The sequence below is a fragment of the Molossus molossus genome, unplaced genomic scaffold (genome assembly GCF_014108415.1).
Source record: "Molossus molossus isolate mMolMol1 unplaced genomic scaffold, mMolMol1.p scaffold_m16_p_10, whole genome shotgun sequence".
NCBI classification, from domain to species: domain Eukaryota; kingdom Metazoa; phylum Chordata; class Mammalia; order Chiroptera; family Molossidae; genus Molossus; species Molossus molossus.
The window spans coordinates 47,023,682-47,049,312 of NW_023425345.1; the positions used below are offsets into that span (position 1 = coordinate 47,023,682).

Below are 25,631 nucleotides of genomic sequence, written 5' to 3' on the forward strand. Positions count from 1 at the left end.
TCTTGGAGAGCCTTATCAAGAAAAACATTTGGAGGCAGTGGTGTTACAATAGCCTTGCATCCCTTTCTGCTATTCATACTGTACGTACTGCCAACTCGAACGTACCAAAGCACTGCTGGTAGCTCCCCCGTTCTTCTGTAATAAGGCACAGACATCTTAATCTGAAGATAATCAGATAGAATTCTTTTCAATTCAGTAAATAATACATATAGCTTATGACTCTGAATGAAGTACCTAATCTGTTTAAGCCTCAGCTCACTCATTTGTAAAATTAAAATATGATGCCTACTTTAATGAAGGTTGGGGACTAAAATGAACTTATCACAGCATCTGGCACATAGTAGCTGTTCAACAAGTGTTGTTCTTGGGATTATTGCTCATATTCCTCCACAGGAGCAGCCTTCTTCATATTATTCTTTTCTCTTATCTTTCCAATATTTCCCTCACTAAGTGTAAGTTTGGCAACGGCAAGGATTCTGGCTGTTTTATTTGCTGATAGCATCCGGGGGCTTAGAACTGTACCATAGTAGGTGCTCAATAAGCATTCGTCAAATGAATGAATAAATAAATTGCCTACCTTATCTCCCAGATCAAATAGTTCACTCACGGAGGAGATGATCCCTGTTTGATTCATTTTTATATTACCCCAAATTCCTAGGTTAGTACCTAGAATAAATAAATATTTGTTGAATGAATGACTGAACGGATGAAAACCCAAACAGCTGCCTCCTCCAGTATTCCGTTTTCACTTCTCGAACACTAACACAGTCAGTGAACATTTTAACTGCAATCATAATCATCGTTCCTAGCATTTTAAGCTTTATATTCAGAGGGGAAAATGCTGCAAATAATATGCCTTCATGTTCAATCAAACACACATACAAATTAAAGTTAAAAGCACAAGGAGTGCCATTTATGTTGTTCGATGGCATTAAAATTTTAAAGGTTGCCCAATGATTTGGAGTGCTTTTTTCCTAAACTTGTCTGCTTTTCAATCCCATACAATGAATACTAAAGCATATATTTAATAAAACATTTCTAAAGTCAGAGCATATTATTGAATGATCAATAAAATATGCTTTTTAACTTATATGCAGGACTGATATAATCAGCTTTTTAATGAATCCCTAGATTGCCACAGAAAGTTTTATAAATCTCAAATAGTGAGATTTTTATGAAAGTTATTAGCATACTTGTTCACCAAAGAACTTTATACCATTTCCTGGGATTTTTAACTGTTTTAATGAGGCAAAAATTACAAAGAAGCATAAAGCCTGAACTTTATTGGCAATATATAGAACAAAGATTCGTTCAGCCATCACTTAAGTCATCCCCCAAGCACTTGCATGTTGGGTAAGCACGATAAAAATAAGGAAGCGATGACTTGTTTTCTCCAAATCCTAATGGAACTGTGTACTTGAACATAATTTAAACCCATGTTAGTCAATTTCCTAATGGAAAAATATAACCTCTTACCTTTAAATATTAAATGACCCTTTGGAGACTTACTAAAAAGAAAGCTTGCTCAACTTTGCTAACATTAAATGACCCATACAAAATAACATCTTGATGTATTAGTATACGAATCAAAAACATCTGTATCATGTTTGGCTTAAAATATACATTGATTTGAAAATAAAGTGGAAAGTTTTTGTAAAAATGTCTGCTTTATTTCAAAGAATGTAAACCATTAAACACATTTTTGATACTGTTCTAAAATTTAATTCAATTGTTTGAAATAAAGCTCAGAGAAGTTTACCTTTCTTCCTATATGGGCCTGCAGTTGAGCCTCAAAAATTCACATAAAACTTTTGACTCAACAAAAACCTAACTACTTATAGACTGCTGTTGACCCGAAGCTTACTGACAACATAAACAGTTGATTAACACATATTTTGCATGTTATATGTATTATATACCATATTCTTACAATAAAGTAAGCTATAGAAAAGAAAATGCAATTAAGAAAATCATAAGAAAGAAAAAATATATTTGTAATACTGTACACATTTGTTGAAAAATAATCTGCAAAAAAAATGGGCACAGTTCAAATCTGTTCCTCAAGGGTCAACTGTACATAGATAGGACCTTCCAGCAGACAGATCAGCTGACTCACGGTAGGTCTATTGATGGGCTTCAGGAAGTCCCTGAAACCCTGGAACTGTGCTCGAAGTTCTTTGTGTGTGTGCGAACATGTCTTTATCCAGAGCACAGTTTCTCGATCTTGGCATTATTGACATTTTGGGCCAGATAATTCATTGTTGTGGGAGTTGCCCTATGTATTGTAGGGCATTTAGCATTATCTCCAGCCTCTACCCATGAGACACCACTAGCACAGCCCCAATCATGACCATCAAAAATGTCTCCAAATATTACAACTATCCCAGGAAAATCACTGATGTAAAGAGAAGGCTCACTGCTTTGATCAGATTCCCAAACAGGTAAAAAGCCACTGCTTTAGTATGTACAACTGGAGTCCTGCCACCTCCCATTGGGCCCCACAGTTATGCACACTGATCTGACCTTTAGGATTCCCCCCCAAATGAACCCATTGCTGTTACTATTGTGGTAGTCAGAGTGATGTGTGTCCCTGCCACCATCCTTCCCCCTGAGAATTGCAATCACCTAAGGATCTGCTTTTCCAAAAACCTTTGGCTAAGATCTCCCAGTTGTTGATGGCTTCAGAAAGTCTAAGGATTATCTATAAGGATGGGGAATTATAAACCTCCTACGTTTGTTAAGGTTTGTTTCTCGTCTTCTTTTGATTCCCCACCACACTACCAGTGCCTGACTTGTGTAATCAATACATAGTTGGTTAATGATTGGATAACTGCACTGTGAACCTCACAGCATCTGGGAGAGCTTATTTTTGATTAAAAGACTCATAGTATGAACTGTTTCTGAAATCACTCCCTTGCAAAGTTCTGCTTTTCTCTGCCTACCTACTGGAAGCCTGTTGCCTCAGAGATCGACCCCAAGGAGAACAGAGCCCAATGAGTCTATTCCACACCATTAACTTGGACTCGCTGGCAGTCGATTCTCTCTTTGTTCCATGTTGGTTTGGCCCCAGGTGTAGGTCACAGGTATTCCTGAAGGCATGTAACATCCCAAGTATCTTATCACCTCCACTGGAACCCTGTGGACTGTGAGGTAGTTCTCTTGTTCTACTTTCCTTTAGCCAACTAACCTATGGATTTAACCTGCTTTTCTTTTCCTTTCAAAACCCAGCACCCACTCCCCTTGATGCTCTTTTCCACATCTTTTCCCTTTTTTTTTTCCTTTTCCAAATCTAATTCTGAAGTGGAATACAATCTCTCTAGTGCCCTACACACACACACACACACACACACACACACACACACACACTTTTATTGCTTATCCCACAGAGTCTTGATTAAAACAAAAATTTAGCCCTGGCCGGTTTGGCTCAGCAGTTAGACCATCAGCCTGAGGTTCAGAGAGACCCAGGTTCAGTTTCCGCTAAGGGCACATACCTCGGTTGCAGTTTGTCCCTGACCCTGGTTGGGTCGTGTGGGTGGCAACCACTCAATGTGTCCCTTTCACGTTGATGTTTCTCTCTCGTTCTCTCCCTCCCACCCTATCTGAACAAAATAACAAAAAAATGTCCTCGGGTGAGGATTAAAAAAACAAAAATTTAGCTACATTCTATTTCAAGAGACACCTTAAAAAGTAAGGACATAAAATGATTAAAGGTATAAGCGTGAAATACCACCCCCCAAAAAGTTGATACAGTAAAAGGGACTCTAAGTACAATAGCTACACTAGAGCCAAAAAAGTTTGCTACATGACAAAAGGTTTAATTCACTGGAAATACAAATCTAAATTTACACGTACTAACAACCTCAAAATATGTGAAGCAAAATTTGACAACTATATAAGCAACTTGACAAATCCTGTTACAATGAGATTTTTGTCATAATTTTCTCAATAATTGGATCAAACAAATCCTAAATTAATAAGTATACAACAATTTGATAATACTGTGACAAGCTCTAACATACATAGTATATATTTTAAACCTTGTCTATCCAATCTTCTCTCCAATAAAATATGTTACACCAATTCCTCTATGTAAACTTATACTATCTCTTTCCTAGCTGGTCTCTCAGCTGACATACTTCCTACTTCACTGAGAAATTTTAAGCAGTACGAATTTCTCCAGACTCCCTCTACCACATCTACCCACTTATCAGCATCTGCACCCTTACTCTGCATTGCCATGTTTACTATGAGTGAACGCACTGAGCTTCAGTGTAAAGCCACTCTGCCCTTGTGCACTGGACCCCATCCCCCTCTAGCTCCTTCTCTCGAACAGTCCTCCTTTCTCTCCTGCTTCACTCTCCTGGATCACTCCTCTTTGCGTTCCCATTAGCATGACACCCATCTCCTCTATAATACTCCTGCATGCTAGTAACTACTGTCTCCCAGCACCTCTCATCTGATACTCTTAAATCTACTCTAGTCCAACTTTCACACTCATCACTGCTCTTGTCAAGATCTACATAGCTAAATCCAATGGTCTTTTCCAAGTTCCCATCTTACTATGCTATTGTCAGCACTGACCCAGTCTATCACTATCTCCTTCTTAGTCATTTTCTTCATTAATTTCTAGGATACCAATGCAATTAGTTTTCTTCCTACATCAATGTTTGGTCCTTTTCAGTCTCTTTCTGGTTATTCATTTTCTCTCAGACTTCAGGGCTTAGCCCTTGGTCCTCTTCTTTGCTCTTCCCATACTCACTCTCTTGGTACCCTCATCCAGTATCAGGGTTTAAGTGCTGTCTATAAGAAAATGACTCCCAAATATATGTCTCTAGCCCAAGCCTCTATCTTAAAGTCTAAGTTTGTATATCCACTTACCTTCTGAACATCTCCACTTGAGAGATTAACAACACAAACTCACCTTGCCACCACCAAAATGGAAACTTTGTACTGAGTTCAATTCTTGGTGCTCGAATGCCCCAACCTGAAGCTGAAGAAGCCACCCTGGGTGCACATGCCCTCGGCCATGATGGTGTGCATTCTGTTAGTGGTGTTTTACTTTCTCATCACTGAAAGAATAATTTATGATGTTATTGTTGAACCCCCAAGTGTTGGCTCTATGGCTGATGATCATGGGCATTAGAGACCAGTAGCTTTTTTGGCTATAGAGTAAATGGACAATATATTATGGAAAGACTTGCATTCAGCTTCCTGTTTACATCAGGAGGTTTAGGTTTCATTATCCTAGACCAATCCAATGCACCAAACATTCCAAAACTCAATAGACATCTTCTTCTATTCATTGGATTAGTCTGTGTCCTGTTGAGTTTTTTCATGGCTGGAGTGTTCACGAGAATGACAATGTGGGCTATCTAACGGGTGAGAGTGCCTTTTGAGAAGAAATCTGGGGATACTGAATTTAGACCTGTTAATAAAGCTTTAAAGGTTACACCAATGCTCTGATATGAAACATGGAAGAGCATGAGAAGCAGCAGAAAATAAGCATCTAGTAGAAAGCATGGGAAGCATAGTAAAGCTCAAACTCGATTATCTTCTGGGTATCAAAGAGACAAGCTTATCACAACATGTTTTCCTGGTGACCTATATTGACATACCAGTGATGTTAAATGGCATTTTCTTCTCAGTTTTTAATTTCTTAAAGAAAGTAGATTTCATTTATACAGCTATAATAAGGAATAGAGTTTGTGTCCTAACATGTGGTCTATCTTTGAGAATGCCCCATGTGCACTTGAGAAGAATGTGAATTCTGCAGTTTTGGAGTATAATTCTCTGTAAATTAATCTACTAAATCCATTTGATCTAGTGTATCATTGAGAGTCTCTGTTCCCTTGTTAAATTTATGTCTAGAGGATCTATCAGTGATGTCAACAGGGTATTGAAGTCCCCTGCTATGATTGTGTTGCTGTCGATTTCTCCTTTGAAGTCCTCCAGAAGTTTTTAAATATATTTTGGTGCTTCTATATTGGGTGCATATATGTTTACCAAAGTTATATCCTCCTGTTGGATAGATCCTTTTAATATTATGTGGTGGCCTTCTTTGTCTCTTGTTATGGCCTTAATTTTGAAGTCTATTTGATAAAATATGAGTACTGCAACCCCAGCTTTTTTTCTTCCCCCATTTGCTTGGAAATTTTTTTTCATCCCTTCACTTTCAATCTGTGTGAGTCTTTTGTTGTGAAGTAGTTCTCTTGTAAACATATATGAGTCACTTTCTTATTCATTCAGCTACTCAGCCACAATTAGACAAGAAGAAAAAATAAAAGGGATCCTAATTGTAAAGGAGGAAATGAAACTGTCATTATTTGCAGACGACATGATATTGTACATAGAAAATGTACATATTTATAAAAAAATATACTAGATTTGCCTGGCTGGTGTGGCTCATTGGTTGAGCACTGACACATACACCAGGAGGTCATTGATTTGATTCCAGTTGGGGCACATGCCCAGGTTGTGGGCCCGATCCCCAGTGGGGGGCATGCAGAAGGTGGCCAATCAATGTTCTTTCTCAAGAATGTTGTTGTTTCTCTCTCTCCCTCTTCCTTCCTCTCTCTCTAAAAACTCAATACAGGAAAAAAACATGTTTTAATCTACTAGATTTAATAAATGAATTTGGCAAAGTAGCAGGATACAAAATTAACATTCATAAATCAATGGCATTCTTATGCACCAATAATGAACATTCAGAAAAGAAAACTAAAAAAAAATCCCATTTACTATTGCAACAAAAATAAATAAAATACCTAGAAATAAACTTAAGCAAGGAAGTAACATGCCTATTTGCAGAAAACTTCAGGACATTGGAAGAAGAAATAGAGGAAGATATAAAAAAAAGTGGAAGCATATACTATGTTCATGGATTGGAAAAATCAACATCATTAAAATGTCCATACTATCCTAAGCAATCTACAGATTCAGAGCAATCCCTATTAAAGTACCAACAGCATATTTCACAGATCTAGAACAAATACTTCAAAAATTTATATGGAACCATAAAAGACCTTAAATAGCCACAGCAATCTTGAAAAAGAAGAATAAAATGAGAGGGATCACAGTACCAGATATCAAGTTATACTACAAAACCATTATAATCAAAACAGCCTGGTACTGGCACAAAACAGGCATATAGATCAATGGAACAGAACAGAGAACCCAGATATCAATTTAAGACAGTATGCACAATTAATATTTGACAAAGGTGGCAAGAGCATACAATGGAGAAAAGACAGTCTCTTCAATAAATGGTGTTAGGAAAATTGGACAGCTATATGCAATAAATAAATAAATAAATAAATAAATAAATAAATAAAACTAGACCAACAACTTACAACATACATAAGAATAGACTCAAAATGAATAAAAGACTTAAATGTACCCATGAGACCATAAAAATCTTATAAGAAAATGTAGGCAGAAAGTTTCAGACATCATACAAAGCAAAATGTTCACTGATCCCTCACCTAGAGCAAGAGAAACAAAGAAAAAAAATTAATAAATGGGACTATATCAAACTAAAAAGCTTCTGCACTTCAAAAGAAACCAGCCTCAAAATGAAAAGAAAACCCACTCTCTGGGAGAACACATTTGCCAATGATACATTGGATAAGGGGTTAATATCCAAAATATAGAGTACTCATACAACTCAACAAAAGGAATACAAATAACCCAATTAAAAAATAGGTAGAGGACCTGAATAGACACTTCTCCAAACAGGACACACAAATGGCCAGGAGACATGAAAAACTGCTCAACATCTCTAATCATCAGAGAGATGCAAATTAAAACGACTATGAGATATCAGCTCATACTTGCCAGAATGGCGGCCATCAACCAATCCTCAAACAACAAGTGCTGGTGAAGATGTGGAGAAAAAGGGGACTCTAGTACACTGCTGGTAAGAATGAAGACTGGTGCAGCCATTATGGAAAACAATATGGAGTTTCCTCAAAAAATTAAAAATGGAACTGCCATTTGACCCAGTGATCCCACTTCTTAGAATATATCCTAAAAAGCCTGAAACACCAGTCAGGAAGAATATGTGCACTCCTATGTTCATAGCTATGCTATTTACAATAGCTAAGATCTGGAAACAGCCCAAGTGTCCAGCAGTAGATGAGTGGATAAAAACAAAACAAAACTGTGGTACATTTACACAATAGAATACTGTGCAGCTGTAAGAAAGAAAGATGTCTTATCCTTTGAGACGACGTGGAGGGACCTCAAAAGTGTAATCCTAAGTGAAACAAGCCAAACAGAGAAAGACAAATACCACATGATTACACTTATTTGTGGAGCATAATGAACAAAATAAGCTGTCAACCAAAAGAGATCCAGAGTCATGGAAGTAGGGAACAGACTGACAAACCTCAGAGGAATAGAGGGTAGGAGGAATGGAAAGAGAAAAACCAAAGAACTTATATGCATATATGCACAACTAATCTACACAGACCTTAGGTTGGGGAAGCAGGAGGAGGGTGAGAGCGTGAAGGAGAGGATCAATGGGGGAAAATGGGGGACATCAGTAATATTTTCATCATAGAAAATAAATAAATGGAAAAAAATGAATAGAGTGATTACTTTTTACAACCTCCCTTACCATTTCTTGGAGATGACATTTCTGACTTTCAGGAATTGACGTAAAATTAGAAAGCAAGATCCCATAAGCTGAGAACTCTGGACAGCTGACCAGCTTCACCAATGGTGCTTTGCCTTTAAGCAGAGTGTGTGACTGCACATTATCTTAAACATGTATGTGAGGCTGTTTCCTGAACAGAGAGGTGTATGGAAAAAACAGAAATTAATAATTTTAATTACAAAAAAACTCAATAGGTTTAAGACTTCTGAGCTCCTTCCCAAAAACCTAACTCACCCACAGACTTCCCCATCTTAATTTTATTCCTTGCCCAGAATGTAATCATTTACATTCTTCCTCCCTGAGAATGTAAGCATTTCGGGCCCAATATTTCTATCTGTTTTGTTCAGTGATGTATTGCAGGCCCCTCAAAGCTTTCCTGGCACATTGTACACAGTTCGTAGGTGTGTGTTAAATGAAGGAATGAATGAATGAACAAACAAACAAACAAACAAACAAACAAATAAATAAATAAATAAAGCTTTGCATTTAACATTCTTGTCAAAACACAAATGGAATAATTATAAAATTTGAGCATGTACTAAGATACGAGCAGGTCTAAACAAATGTTAAAAATCACTATTGTACAGACTAGTGTAGAAACACACTTGCAATCATAAAAGAGAAAGTACAGAGTCCATCTGAAAGCAAAGAGAGGAATGTCTCACCCAGAAGTTTATGTTCAGGTACATATTAATGAGTAAAATAATATCTGGAAAAATTTTAAATGTGTATCGCTGAGGAATGGAAGTGGAGTGCAATGAGGTCTGAGTGTTCTCGGCAGAATGAAGGGACATGAGCAAAGCTAGACCTGGAGGCATTGGTGAGAGTATGGAGAGCAAGATGCAATGAGAACAGTCTGAAATGAAGGGATGGTGACAAATGATGAGGCTGGACTGAGAATTAGGTAGAAGCCACTTCACAAAGATCCATGTGCACCCTATTAAAGAATTCAAACCTACAAGCAGTGGGAAGTCTCCCAGTTCCTTCACCTCTTTATCACCAGCGACCTTTCTCTCTGTCCTGTCAGCCACCCATCCCCATGGTCTGATCCTATGCTTCATCAGTGTTAGAAATGGCATTACTGCTAAAACCTTAATTTCAAATATGACATTGTCCAACCACCAGATCGCTTGCTCATGTAGTCTCACAGCTAAATACCCACACCTTCATCCTCAGTTGATGACTTGGCCTCGTGCTCCACTGAGGCAAACAGACTTGCCTCTGCACTGCTCTCCTCAAAGGGTCCAGCAGAGAACACGCTCTCTCCTCGCAAAGGGAACACCCTCCTCCACATGTGGCTCTTCATCCAATCCTTCTGTCATCAAGGCTGGCTCCTCCTCTCCCTTTCTATATTTTCATCATTTCCTCTCAGCTAAACCATTCCACTGTTGTCCTCACAGAGAAAGTGATTTCTTTTAATAGATTAGGTCTTTACCCTTCCATGGTTTCCTATTGCACTTAAAACCCAAACTTCTTACTATAACTTGTACAGTTGGGCCCAATCTAGTACCTGCTCAACTCTACAGAATCTTGTCCCTTGCTGATCAATGCTTATCCCCATAGACCTTGCCTCAGTTCCTCAGACCCAGCACACTCTCCTGTTTCAAAGCAATGGAACATGATCTTCCCTCTGCCCGGAACTTTCCTCCCTCCACTCTGCATATCTCACTCCTTCTCATCCTTCAGGCGGCACCTGAAATAGTACCAAAGTAATGTTTGCCTCATCTCTAACTGGTTTCTTTTCTAGAACTTATTATAATTTATATTGTTATTGACTTAAATTGTCTATTTACTGAAATTGAATATAAGCTGTTAGGGCAACGACCACATCAACATGTTCACCATCATATTCCAATAGTCCAGCAGAGGGCCTTGCATGCCACGTGTTTGTTGTGTGAATTAACAAAAGAATCACTGAAACAGCAGGAAGGGAGTGATGATCAAATGCATGTTGTAAGGGAGTGGTTATTAACTGGGACAATTTCTCTTCCCACCAGGGACATTCAGCATCTTGAGATATTTTCTATTGTCATGACTGGGGTGAAGGAGGATCTGCCAATGGGTAGAGGTTGGGGTTGTTGATGAGGTACAATAGTGTTGAGGTGAAAAACCCTATTTTAGAGAGATCAAGATAAAGTTTGCAGAATAGACTATTGCCAATTTCTCTTTTCCTCAATTGGCAATGAATGGGGAGACCAGTTAGAAGGTCATTCCAGGTAAAAAGAAACATATGCTATGGAGGGAAGTAAATGCATGTTTAGGCTGTATGGATGTAGAATAATGTTTAGATTATACTTTGTGAAGAAAAAGAGTCAGACAGGCAGACAAAAACATCCAGGATTACTCGCTGGCTTCTGGTTTAGATGCCTAGATAAAAGTAGTGCAACTTTCAGTCTGGAGATACAGGACGTTGAGCTCACTTGGGGAGGAAGGTATAATCAGTCTCAAATAAAACATAAAGTTAATAAATGGTTGTAGCACTCACAAGATGAGCCTAACAATTTCCATAGCTGAAGAAAAAAAAAAAACCCAAGATATAAATCCGCAGAAATGAATCAAGACAAATCTTATAAAAGTGAAAACAATAAGGCATGGAAAAACTAGCATACAGTATTATTACTATAGATATTTCATGAAAGGGGAGAAAGAAAATAACATAAAATAAGATAAAAGACATCAAACTTCAGAAATGTAATGATTAAAACACCTAGAGAAAATAATTGAGATCTTACAATAAAACATAAATGGAACTTAAATAAGTAAAGATGATAGAGTAGAAAAACTTTACATTAAATGTGTAATTCCTTTTACACACGTGAGCAATGAAATGGCCAATTTGTATTATCTATGTGAAAGTAATTTAAAAAGTTTTATGATATATAAAAAAAAAGACAATAGTATCTAATTTAAAACAATGATATTAAGGCTTCTGATTTTATTTCTGATTTTTATGCCTTGAAGTTCTTCATTATAAAAAAGATTTATATGTGTTTATAGGACACAATATAAAAATATACTTTTGACCAAGAGAGACTTTATTTTAAGATTGAGGCTTAATGATAAAAGACTAGGATTTTTTAAAATACTGCTTGTAGTAGGCTGAAGAATGCCTACCTCCCCAGCCCTACTCAAGATATGAGGTCCTAATCCCTGACACTATAAATTTTACCTTATCTGGAAAAAGAGCCTTTGCACATGAGATTAAGTTAAGGATCTGGAATATTTGAGTGGGTCCCAAATGCAATTGGATGTAATGGTATAAGGGGGCAGAGGAAGATGCGGCACAGACAGAAGTAGAAAAGACAGAGAGAAGAGGAGTCCATGTGACTATGGAGACAGATGGGAGTGACCCAGCCACAAGCCAAGGGGTGCTGGCAGCCAGCAAAAGTGGAAAAGGGAAGAAACAGACTCTACTCTAGAGCCTCCAGACAAAGCCCACTCTGACAATACCTTCATTTAAGCCAAGTAATATTGATTCTGGACTTCTTATCTCCAGAACTGTGACAGAATATATGACCGCTGTTTTAAAGCCGAGTTTGCAGTAATTTATTATTACAGCAGCCATAGGAAACGAATACAAAAGTATATTTTAAAGATTTGTATATGTTAAAATACAGTTTCCATTTCATTGATATATAATAGAATGAGATATAGATAATACTGTTATAAATGGAAGTGTGTCCCCTCAGAATTCATATGTGAAAACCCTAACCACCAGTGTGACTATATTTAGAGATAGGACCTTTCAAGAGGTACATAAGGTTACATGAGGTCATAAGGGTGTGGCTGGTGAATGCTGTCCTTGTACAAGGAGGGACAGACACCAGAGACTTTCCTTTCTCTACACATGCGCAAGAGAAAGGTCATGTGCCGACACAGTGAAAAGATAGTCATCCACAGCCAGGAAGAGAGTCCTCACCAAAACCAACTCTGCTAGTACATTGATCTTGGACTCCCAGCCTCCATAAACGTGAGAAAATACATCTCTGCTGTTTAAAGCCACCCAGTCTGTGGTATTCTGCTATGACAGCTGGAACTGACTAATGCTTTTTACTTTGCCTTTATCAGAAAGCCATTCTGCATTATTATGTTACTAATTACTTACATTTTCCTCCGTAATTTGAGTTTGTGCTTGATGTTACACGACATAAGAAGAAAACTAATGAAGTGTTGAAAGCTACAAGCATTTCACACTGAGCCTGCTGCACGTTATAAACCGTCAGGACCATCCCAGGATGACGGAGGCAGGTGCTCTCCCTGGCATCTTTTCCTCGCAGATACGTTACCTTCACTTAACTAAAGAGCTGTCTAAAAGACAAATGCATAGGGAAAACTGGAGTAAAACTCTGAAATACCACCTAATTTCAAATCAAATCAACAAGTAATTATTGTGGAATTACTACATTCCAGGCTCCCTGTTGGGTGGCGGTGGGGGCGGCGGGGAGGAAGGGGATACAGACAGGTTTGCTGATCTTACAGAGTTTGAAGTCTACCTAGATTCCTAAGGTCAGGAAGAAAAAACAAATAGGTAATTACAAGGGTAGCGAGGGTGTTGGGAAGAGGGAAGTTTAGAGTGCATGGGAACATACCGCAGAGGGTTTAACCTGAGAGGTCAGGGGAGATCTGAAGGGTGAGGAAGAGCAGGCTGGAAGAAATGTAGGTGGGGAACAAAGAAGGAGAGTAGCCTGGGATGAGCTTGTGTATAGACTTGAGCTAGGAGAGCTCAAGAACTTTAAGAAAATGAAGACAATCCAACATACCTGGAATTTAGAAAACAAAAAAGGAAAGTGGAGAGAGGTAAGACTAGCAAGATGAGCAGGAATAAGACCTCAGGACACTGTGAACTATGTGAAGGATGTTAGTCCTGATCTTAGCTTAGAAAGAACCATAGAAAAATGGGAGGAGAAAAATTGCATGATCAGATTTGCATTTTAAAAGGTCCATTCTAACAACAGCCTGGAGAAGCTTAAGTTAGAAGGAAGCAAGAAGGAATGCAGAGACTTCTAGGAAACCAGAAATGCATAGACTGTGGTGATCTGGAAGGCATCGGTGGCTTTGGAATGGAAAGGAGGGACAGATTGAAGAGTTGTAGAGAAGAATGTACAGACGAGACCTGGTAATTACAGTAACCCCTCATGTAATGTCGTTGATAGGTTCTTGAAATTGACTTTAAGAAGTAACTTTAGCCCTGGCCGGTTTGGCTCAGCGGTTAGAGCGTTGGCCTGCGGTCCAGGGAGACCTGGGTTTGGTTCCCGCTAAGGGCACGTACCTCGGTTGCAGTTTGTCCCCGGCCCTGGTTGGGTTGTGTGGGTGACAACCACTTGATGTGTCCCTTTCACATGGATGTTCCTCTCTCTCTCTCTCCCTCCCATTCTATCTGAACAAAAAATGGAAAAATGTCCTCGGGTGAGGATAAAAAAAAAAAAAAAGTAACTTTAGCCAGGCCAGTGTGGCTCAGTAGACTAAGCGTCATCTCATGGACTGAGAAGTCCTGGTTCAATTCCCAGTCAGGGCACATGCCCGTGTTGTGGGCTCGATCCCCAGTAGGGGGCATGCAGGAGGCAGCCGAATGATGTTTCTCTCTCACATCAATGTTTCTCTTTCTCTCTAAAATATCAATAAAAAACATATTTTTTTTTTTTTTTAAAAAGAAGTAACCTTAAGTTGACCCTTTGAACAACAGAGATTTGAACTGCGTGGGTGCACTTATAAGCACAATTTTTTCAGTAAATGTATTTTCTCTGCCTTATTATTTTCTTAACATTTTCTTTTCTCTAGCTTACTCTATTACAATAATGCAGTGTATAATACATTTAACATACAAAATATGTGTTAATCGACAGTTTGTGTTATTGGTAAGGCTTCCAGTCAACAGTAGCTCTTAGTACAGTCAGCTGATCACATCCACAGATTCCCAGCCTCAAAATGAAATTATTGTTTTTAATGAACTGTTGGTTGAATCTATGGATTTGACACTCATGAATACACAGTACTGCCTGCAGTTAAGTTTTGGGGAAATCAAAGTTGTATGTAAATTTTTGACTGCATTGGGGGGGGGGTCAGTGCCCCTAACCCCCAAATTGCTTAGGGGTCAACTGTATACTGAAACTAATTTTATCAAAGGCTAACTGATAGAGACAAAGGTTAAGTTCCTACATCATATTTCTGGTCACAAAAACATCTCCGAACTCCTAAATAAAGACCCGAACACTTCTAATATTAAACACTGAAACATGTGAGCTCTACACACATTGTAGGAAGATGAACGAGGCCTCTCTCCCGCTGTGCCGCGGAGCCTGCAGAGGCCTGCTGTGAGCTGGACTTCTACAGTGACAAATACCGTGAAGGCTGGTCCAAGGCCACTTTTGCTGGCTCTAGGCGTGGTCTCTGGAACCAGAGGGCGGACATAGCTCTTCTTAAAATTGAAGGCGTTTATGCTCGACATGAAACTGAATTCTATCTGGGCAAGAGATGTGCTTATGTGTACAAAGCAAAGAACACCCAGGACTCCTGCTGGCAAACCGAACAAAAGCAGAGTCACCTGGGGAACCAGTGGCATGGTCCGAAGCAAATTCCAAAGCAACCTTCCTGCTAAGGCCATTGGGCGCAGAATCCATGTAATGCTGTACCCCTTAATAATTTAAATTTATTGAAAAGTAAATAAATAAAATGGATTTATTCTCTTAATAAAGAAAAGATGAATAAAATCAAGAGAATTATTTTCCAACCTGCAACTCGAGTTCAGGGTCAGAGGCAGCTCAGGGGACAGGATGCCATTCCATTGCGGGGCACACTCACCCACACTGGGACGATTTACTCACGTCAGTTTACCTACCCATGCACATCTTTGGGTTGTGGAGGAAACTGGAGTCCCTGGGGGAAACCCACAGATGAGGGGGAAATATGCAAACTCCACACAGACAGTGTCCCTGGCCCGGCCAGGAAGCAATTTTCTTTTCCTTTTAGTGTTACAACATAGGGATGTTGAATGAAATGACGTTATTCAAGGACCTGCTGTAACTGTACAAGAGGGCAGCAAGGAGGAAAGTGTCCAGCTGACTCCCGTGTCGCTGCATTCAGCAACTGGTTGTCTTATTTTGCTATTTACTGAAAGAATGACCTACTAGCCCTGGCCGGTTTGGCTCAGCGGTTAGAGTGTCAGCCCACGGACCAAAGAGTCTCAGGTTCAATTCCGGCCAAGGGCACGCACCTCGGTTGCGGTTCGTCACCAGCCCTGGTCAGGGTCGTGTGGGAGGCAGCCAGTCGACGTGTCCCTCTCATGTCGATGTTTCTCCTTCTCTCTTTCTCTTCTTCCCTCCCACTCTATCTGAAAATAAAATAGAAAATACCCTCAGGTAAAGATTAAAAAAGAAGAAGCAACTACTAGTGAAAATTTGAGGTGAAAGAAGAACTCATACTTAATTTCTTGTATCCAATTTCTATTGGGATATTTTTTATTGAATTTATTGAGGTGACATTGGTTAATAAAATTATATAAGTTTCAGGTGTAATTCTATAATACATCATTTGTATATTGTATTGTGTCTGGACTACTTATTACAAGAAAAACAGAAAAATTGAAGGGATTTGAGATTTACATTAAAAGGTAAGACAAACATAATAATAAATTCAGGAAGAATTCAAAATACAATGTGAATTGTCCACAAGAAGAACACTACCTAACCTGATAATGATTCAGATCTGTGTCCCACCTACATGCAATCTGTCTTGGAGCCACATGGTCCCAGCTTCAAGGCAAAAATAGGTCCAAGGATGAAGGCCTTCTTAACTTCCTTCACAACTACTCACCTCAGGAGTTAAGTTCCAAAGACCACATGGTCTAGAAATATGAATAGCTGTTCTGGCTAAGCCCAGGAGGCCTTATCATTACAATTAAGATGGAATAGAATTTATTCTGAAAGGGATCTTTCAGAATAACAAAAATCATATCACATATGAGGAACCAAGTTTTTAAGAGGCTACATAAAAGGCCAGCAAGCACAGTTGTATTCTGAGGCGATATTCATAAGCCTGGGGAAAAAGAAAAAAAAAAGGAAGATCTTATTTGAATTTGAGATGTCTGTGAGACAGCCACATCAAAATGTGTGTTTATTCATTTTAAAAGTAATATGATTTATAGTAGATTATTTGGAAAATAAAGAACAAGGAAAAGAAAGCAAACATCATCTTAACCCCAACTCAGAGACAGCTATAGTTAATATAAGGGTGTATAGTCTTTTTTCTAAACCTGTATTCACATACACACACACACAATTTTAGGCTATTAACATATTGCTTTATAATCTGTTTTTCCCTTTAACAATGAATGATGGCCATTTTTATAGATCATCATTCATCTACAATATTATTTTCAATAGTTTTATAAGACTTCATTATATAAATTTGTTAAAATTGATTTAATTAATTTATTGTTATCAAAAACATACCATAAGAGGACGTTTAGGGCAGTGAAACTACTCTGTATGATACTATAATGGTAAATACATGTCATTGTACAATTTTCAAAATCCATAGAATGTACAAGAGCAAAAGTGAACCTTAATGTGAACTGTGAACTTTAGGTGACAATGAGGTGTGTCAATGTAGGTTCTTCAGCTGTAACAAACATACCATCTGGTGCTAGATGTTGATAGTGCAGGAGGCTGTATGTATGCGGGGGCAGAAGGCTTATTGGGAATCTCTGTACATCCTACTAAATTTCACTGTGAACTTAAAAATATAATGTCGAATATGTTATGATGAGCATCCTATTATATAAAATTATTTGCACATTTCTATATCCTTAAGGTAAATTCCAGTAAGTGGCATTGTCTGGTCAATGAGTATGCTCATTTACCACCTTGTTTGTGTGATCAAATTTCCCTCCGGAAAGTTTTTGACTTACACTCCAACTAAGAGAGTTGAATTTTGATCCCTGACTCAAAATTGCCATATTGTGTTTCACTATATGCCTCCATTTACCCCATCTCTAAAATAGTGCTGTAAAAACATTATTGAATGTTTTTATCAACGACATCCCTATTTGCTTAACCACAATGTAGTACCAAGTTCACTGTGTCTTTTGATTACCAACTAACGGCATCTCAGAAAATGTATGCCATGCTAATTTGTCTTTATTTAAAATTTCAAAGAAATTCCCACATGGATCCCAGATGTTGACCATTTAATGCAAGAAGGTGTTTCCTCATTATACAAATATGGTATGTGTCCAAAATATTGACATTGTTTAGTTTATGAACAAGTTAAAATAACTATATCACAAAAAAACAATGGTTCACGTGTGAGTCATAAATTAAACAATGCCAATTCTTGATGTGCACCACATTTGTATAATAAGGAAACACCTTCTTGGATTAAATGGTCAACATCTGGAAACCATGTGACAGCTTTAAAAAATTAGTCCTGTATTTTTTTAAAATTTTCCCAGTGTAGAAAGAAATCCTAAATGGAGGCAATGTTTACAAAAATTCCTCTGCTCCAAATATTCTTGCAAGTAGTGCATTGCTTGGTTGCTACAAAAGCTTGAGCCAAAGCAATATAAGTCAAGTTCCATTTCAGGGAATGCAAGCGGAAGTGTTTTATTTCTGTTAATTCCAGATATTTTGCTGTGATATTGTAGAATATATGTATAGTGGGTTGAACAGTGATTCCCAAAAAAGTACGTCCATGTCCTACCTCCTGGAATCTGTGAATGTGAAATTATTTGAAAAAAGGCCTTTGTAGATGCAATTAAGGATTTTGAGTGTGATAATCTTGGACTTAGAGTTGGCTGTAAATCCAATGACAGGTGTTCTTAGAGAACGGCAGAGGGAAACTTGACACAGATACATAGAAAAGAAGACCTTATAAAGTCAAAGTACAGATTGGAGTCACACAGCCCAAGCCAAAGAACATTTAGAGCCACCAGAAGCCAGAAAAGGCTGCTTCTTAAAGTCTTCAGAGGGACCATGGCCCTGCTGACATTTTGATTTTGGATTTTTGACCTTCAGAAATGTAAAAAAATATAAATCTGTAGTTTTAAGTCACACAGTTTGTGGTAATCTGTTATGACAGACCTACATTCAAACTACAATGAAATTTCATAGCAATAGGATTAGATATATGTCATGAATTAATTATATCACTGTATTTTATTAGAATTTGACATGCCTGATTTTTCTGTTTTCAATTAGAATCAAGCACTTGATGGTTCTGCTTTGTGTTTAAGTAACATTAAAGGCTCCCTTTTAATCTTGGAATGTTCTGATCCCCAAAGTCTCTCCCCATAATTTCAAAAGTTGTTCAAGCAACTTTGAGAATAAATCTACAAAGTTGTGACCTACAAGGGAGTCTAGACTAAAAAGGCAAAGCTGCCTTACCATCTCTGTCTGAAAATGGTGCCATGCCAGGTACCCATTAGTCTGCTTGACTTCTGTACATTTTGTACACCAAAAATCCATACTTTAAAAAGCTAAATAACGTATCAACGTGACTGTACAACACCATTAAAGAGCGGCAGAATATTACCCTATATTAGTATGTTTGCTGCTCACTATATACTGAAATCCAAGTGTATGCACTACCTTGGATTTTGAATTAATAGGATATGTCTTGATAAACTTCACAGTTGCTTTTTGGAAGAGGCTCTCCACTTGATATATTTGGTACTCCTTGCTATTCAATGCCACTGAGGGTATAAGCCCAAATTCTCTCAATTTTCATTCTGTTTTATGTTTGCTGAGATTTCATTGAGTTAAAAGACATAATAAGCAGCATATTGTTATTCTTCAGTACATTTTATGGTACAGGAGCCCATGATCATTCTTTTCATGACCTACTACCTCCTGGTCTTGTCCCCTGGTCCACCTCAAGAAGTGAAGGAGTAACAATGAAATATTACACAACCATTATAAACAATTTCAAAGAATTTTTAATGGCATGGGAAAATGTTTTTTGTATAAAGTTAAAAAAAAGCATGATAATCTGGATATACACTATGATCCAAATTTGTTTAGACACACACATATTTACATATACATACATTCAAAAGTGAACATTTTTCACAAAATAGCTAAATCGGCTATCTCCAAATGGCAAAATTACACACACATTTTTCTTTGTTAGCTATTTTCAGGTTTATTTCTTTATAATTAGCATGTATAACTTTTATAACTAAAAATAGCAATGTAATGGAACCCAATTAACAGCGGGAAGCTAAGAACCATTTTTGTCAGGATAGAGCTATGTCCTTAAGGTCATTGATTATTAAATAGGTTATTTCAGAAATTGTTTATAAAAGATATAATTTAATTCTGCAAAATTTTCCCTGTATTTTCAAAAATACTCATCATCCTTATTTCCCCTACTAGTGCCATTTGCTTTTCCTCCCCTCTTCCCACCCCCCATGAGCACAGGTTGGTCTATGGCTGAGAAGGTAGAAAGAAGAAAACTGTGGGCAGGGTACACTGAATTCTTCCCTTGGACTCTTTCTGACTCCTCTTTGGACCAATGCAACTGCATGGAAGAGAGAGAGCATAGAACCCCAGCAATGCGGAGTAGCTTGTATGTTTCTGAATAGCAGAGCACTTAACCCCGTCACCACCACCACTGCAAGTGAAGAGATGGGTTTTTCAGAGGATGTTAGATTATTTTTTGCCCCAAATTTACTGGTCCCAGTCACCAGCAGCATAGAACATTTCAAACGCTGTTTGGCAAGAAGACTACATGGTAAGTTCTTTGAGGGCAAGAGCTTGCTCTCCCTCATTTGTTTACAGAGAGCCTAGGACAATGCCTCACATGTAGTGCCCAATAAGTGTTGAAATCCAGAAAGAAAATATTTTTGGGGATTTCTAATGACTGCAGAGGCGGTGTCTAAAAAGCTTGTGAACACAATGGAATGAGCTTTGTTGTATTAAAAGGACAGCAGATATAGATGAGGTATTATGGAATTGTACAGCTGAATCTTATATAAATTGATTAACCAATGTCACCCCAATACATTAAAGAAAAAAGAAAAAAAAAGGCCAACAGACTTTGATGAAATCACTGCTCATCAATGAATGGGTCATAGAGCATGTTGGGAAGTATGTAGCCTTTAAAAGAATGAATCAGCCCTGGCAGGTTTGGCTCAGCGGCTAGAGCATCGGCCTGCAGTCCAGAGAGACCCAGGATTGGTTCCCGCTAAGAGCACGTACCTCCGTTGCAGTTTATCCCCGGCCCTGGCTGGTCGTGTGGGTGGCAGCCACTCGATGTGTCCCTTTCACATCAATGTTTCTCTCTCTTTCTCTTCCTCTCTCTCCCTCCCACTCTATCTGAACAAAAAAATGGAGAGAAATGTCCTTGGGTGAGGATAAAAAAAAAAAAAAGGAATGCATCAATATAGAAATGATGTATTACAGAATTGTATACCTAGAACATATATAGTTTTATTAACCAATGTTAGCCCAATAAATTTAATTTCAAAAATAAAATCAATAAAAGGATGCATCAGAATGGCGAGCAAAGGGGGCTAGAAGGAATATGTGTGATTTGGCAAGCATATTTTATTGTGATTTTATATTTTAAAAGTGAAAAAATTATATGTATGATGATCCTCAGGGGTAGATGTTGAAGAGTATGCATGAAATACATGTCTAAAGCACATACCCAAAATTGATTGGAAGTTTGGCCTGTTTATGTGTATGGATTTTTAAAGTTTGAGAATCACTGGCCTAAATAACTATGTACCCACTAAAACCACCGTGAAGAAAACAGAGTTGTCTTTTAAACATCAATAATCGTGGCTTTCTCTACCTCTACAACCAGTGATCATTCCTTACCTGCTTACATACTTCCAGCATTTTATGTTTAGCTTTATAAAACACTCATCTTTTAAATGCTAGAGGATGGTGCTCACCATTTTTTTTTTCTTCTCATCTGCTTAAGATCCATTTGACAATTTCCAAAAAATTTTTAAAAATAGCCCTGGCTGGTTTGGCTCAGCGGTTAAAGCGTCGGCCTGCGGTCCCGAGACACCTGGGTTCGGTTCCCGCTAGGGGCGCGTACCTCGGTTGCGGTTTGTCCCCGGCCCTGGTTGGTCGTGCGGGTGGCAGCCACTTGATGTGTTCCTTTCACATCAATGTTTCTCTCTCTCTCTCTGTTCCTCTCTCTCCCTCCCACTCTACCTGAACAAAAAATGGAAAAATGTCCTCGGGTGAGGATAAAAAAAAAAAAAAATTTTTTAAATATGTTTGTCTACAGGCTTCTGTGGTCCTGGTGCCTACTAGAGCAGCATCTGTCTGGAAAGCAACCCGTATACTAATACGTGATCACATGGAGAAAAGGAGTCAGCATTTAGATAACAGAGGAGAACACACATGTAAGTACACTGTAGGTGGATGGAGGGTTAGCAGAGCCCAAATTAAGAAAGGAGGGAGACCCTTGTCAATTAGAACATCAAGCTCAGTGGCTCTTTCCAACAATTCAGGTAAGTGAAGTCCAAGTAAAGGCATAGCAGGCATATGTACATGTACCGTGTGTATGTGCTCATGTGTGTTTCCCAAGTACTCATGATATAGTCACCCAAAGAGGACTTTTCCTAAGTCTTAACGCATTCCAAAGTGGAAACCAATGAAAAGATTTATTTGTATATTCATATATAAAAGCCAGTTTTACGAAGGGAAGCCTCTGCTGAGTGTCAGAGTTTGGGATGAAACCCTGGGGCAAGATCATTTAAGTACTAATTAGCCCCCTTCTAGAACCTGGGTAATAATGGCCATGGCAGTTTCTCTCACTTGATTTTCAAGTTATTCTCAATAGAAATTGACCATAGATAAGTACTTTATGATTTTTAGCAATGAGTGATAAAAAAATACATTTGCATTTCACACTCCTATGGGATTAATCTCTGCAGAAGCTTCATAGTTAATGGCTTTTGCAATTCTTCATTTTCCCTAAACTTTGAAATGAATAGAGAAGAGAATAAAACCATTCCGCAAATAAGAACTTATGAAGTGCAATGTGGTTCTGAATTTCTTTAGTACATTTCACTGCAATCCTCAAAATGTTACATTTTACAAGGTATGCCATGGTGGTATGCAGCCCCACACGGTTGGTAAGATTTCAAGACTTGAAACTTGACTGCCAGGGTCCAAATTCCATTTATTAACCTCATGAACAGGGGCTATCCCTAACCACACTGCCTTAGGCTCCTTGTCTGGGCAACAGGAATCCTGATCGCAACAGTGCCTATGTCATAGGGATATTGTCATGAGGTTAAATGAGTCAACCCACCCTAAAGGCATAGCACAGTCTCTAACACATAGAAAGGGCCCAATAAATGTAAATGAGGTTAACATCATATAAAGAAAAGAAACCACACTATAAATCATTTTTCAAGGTGATCACTTCGTAAGTTATATAAATATCTAACCACCATGTTATACACCTGAAACTAATAACTTAAAAATATATTTTTTTTTACTGATTTCAGAAAGCAAGGGAGAGGGGGAGAGAGAATCATTGATCAGCTGCCTCTTCCACACTCTCTATAAGGGATTGAGCCCGCAACCCAGGCATGTGTCCTGACAGGGTGTCGAACCAGCAACCTTCTGCATGGGATGATTGAGCCACACGGGCCAGGGCAAAAGAAAATTAAAAATTTTTAATTTAAAAATTTAATTTGTTGTCAGAAGATCCCTGCCTCTACTTCCCACAAAGAGGCACTGAAAAAAAGCTTCTTCCAAGATGACTTTTAAATAAAAGATCTTGTGATAAAACATAGGCTAGCATGCACCAATTCAAATTCCATTCATAGAAAATAATTTCCTGATGCAGACTAAATATTACTATTTTTTTAACTGTCTTATTTTTTACTTACAGTTGACAATATTATATTAGTTTCAGGCATGCAGCATAGTGGTGAAATATTATCTTTTCTAAACCCTCCCAGTCTGTAGTTAAGAACATAAGCAAACTAGAAAGCTCCTCTCTTCACGTAGCTTTCTCACTAACAAGACTCCGCATCATGAACATCTAATAATGCTTCTTCTCTGCAGATTAATAATAATCTAGTTCAAACCACATCATTTCCTTTTCTCTGCCTCATTTCCTTCAAAATAAAACATAATTTTTTCTTGGACCTCGAATAAAAATTCTAGATTAACTAAGCAAATTGTTACCAGAAAGGCAATTTTATAATAATACTATTTCAGGGTACCGAAAGACATAAAACATCTGTGTGGTGCTTGTTAATACATAAAAATAACCTAATATATAATATATACCGCCTAAGTGGAAAATCGAGTCTACAACTAGAAGTGCAAAGAGAATCACTATAGATTTCATCAGTATTGTGTTCTGCAGTCCAGTTGGGAACATTTTAAAAATTGTGACATTTCTTGAAGTCTTGGCCAGAGGTCACAAACTGCTTGGCACAGAAGTTTTGTTTGGCTAGCACAGTATTTTAAAAAAATCAAATATCTTTGGGTGGGTCTTGCCCTTTTTTCACCTGACAGACCCTTGAAGGCATTTTATTTTGCAAACCCTGATGAAGGCCCATCCTTCCAGAGAGGAGCCCAAAAGATAACCACTGGTTAGGTCACCTCCCTCACTGATGGCCTGATAAAGTCAAAAGACTTGCAATTGAGAATACCAATAATTTCATTCAGAAATTATTCTTGTTTGCTTGTTGGATTAATTTTAAATACATACTTTCAATACATGTATCAAACAGTGGCTCATTTGCTGAGGGGTGCTGAGTTGCTAAAACTCACTCACAGCTGTATACGGAATGAAACCAGAAAACAGAAAAACTTTGAAAACACGTTCTGATGATAGAAAAACATGGACTAAAGTCCAACTTTTACATTATTTTTAATAAATCAATAACATGTGGTCAATGGTTGGTTGTTCTTCATCTAAAAGGAAATGGATTTGCTTGATGCAGTATTTAAAGAGGCACTGGTGTTTCTACTAATGCATTTTAATGAATATTTATATATGTACACACATAGAGACACATCATATATACACATACTAAGAATGAACCAACTATTACTCTTTTTATTTCCCCCACTCCCACTGTACTTTCTGGGAGATTCTATTCCACTGACAGATCAAGTCTGAGCCTAAGACCCTAATACCAGAACACTGGACAGAGTTTCCTAAAGCATTAGTCCATGCGTCACTCCAGCGATGTTAGGTTTCAGGTGCCCCCGAGGCACGAGCTAGTTGGCTTTAGGGTCCAAACATTGTTAGTTAAGTGTTCTTTTTAAATTAACACGGAGGAATGCTTCCCCTCAGACGGCCCGGTGAGTCCTCCCTTGTCGCCAGCTGCTTCTTCGGAACACAAGTACAAGGCACCTTGCAGTGACTCCGCTTCTGGGGGCTGTGCCCCCGATCTCCCCGGCGTCAGTCTTTCTGGGGGCTCTGGCGAAGCCTCCCTCCATCCTGGGCTCGTGTGCTGCTGGGCGACGTCCCAGAGAGAAGAGCACGGAGAAGGGAAACCCAGCGCGGACCGCGCCAGGGGCTCCTCTGGAAGGCCCACTGCCTGGATGCACCTGCCGGAAAGCACTTCCTTCTCTTTGGAATTCCGCCATTTCATCCTTCTGTTCTGAAACCAAATTTTCACCTATTGATAAAATAATTGGATAAAATGTTCACTTATCCGACATTAACTCACTTCAGCATTTTAAACTGTAATTTCTCCTACTGTGCCTTCTACAGGCCACCTCATCGTGACAGCCAGCCCAGAAGAGTCCCGTGGCTTTCCACATGGGCGCCTTCAAAAGATCTGAGAAAGCACTTTAGTATGTAATAGCCCCACAGACACTCAAGAAACAAAACTACTGTGGTAAATTAGTCACAACCTGTAAGTCTGACATCTTTCAAGACTGATTTAACTCTCTTCAATATTTTAAATCATTTAGCCTGTGCTAAATTATTTATTCAAAGGCAATGCTAGCTACGAATAATAGCCTCTGAGTGTTTATTT

At 38.4% G+C, this 25,631-nt stretch overlaps 1 protein-coding gene and 1 pseudogene across 1 annotated transcript in view; one reads left to right on the forward strand and one right to left on the reverse strand.

Annotated features, from left to right (window-relative positions):
* The first annotated feature begins 4,939 nt into the window (after window positions 1-4,939).
* LOC118623697 lies at window positions 4,940-5,379 on the forward strand (annotated as a pseudogene).
* Window positions 5,380-24,908: 19,529 nt separating this feature from the next.
* DBX2 (developing brain homeobox 2) overlaps window positions 24,909-25,631 on the reverse strand; it is a 34,517-nt gene continuing 33,794 nt past the window's right edge. Inside the window, exon 4 of the mRNA XM_036251517.1 lies at window positions 24,909-25,268. Coding sequence (XP_036107410.1) covers window positions 24,909-25,268 — 360 coding nt within the window. The remainder of the gene's footprint in view (window positions 25,269-25,631) is intronic.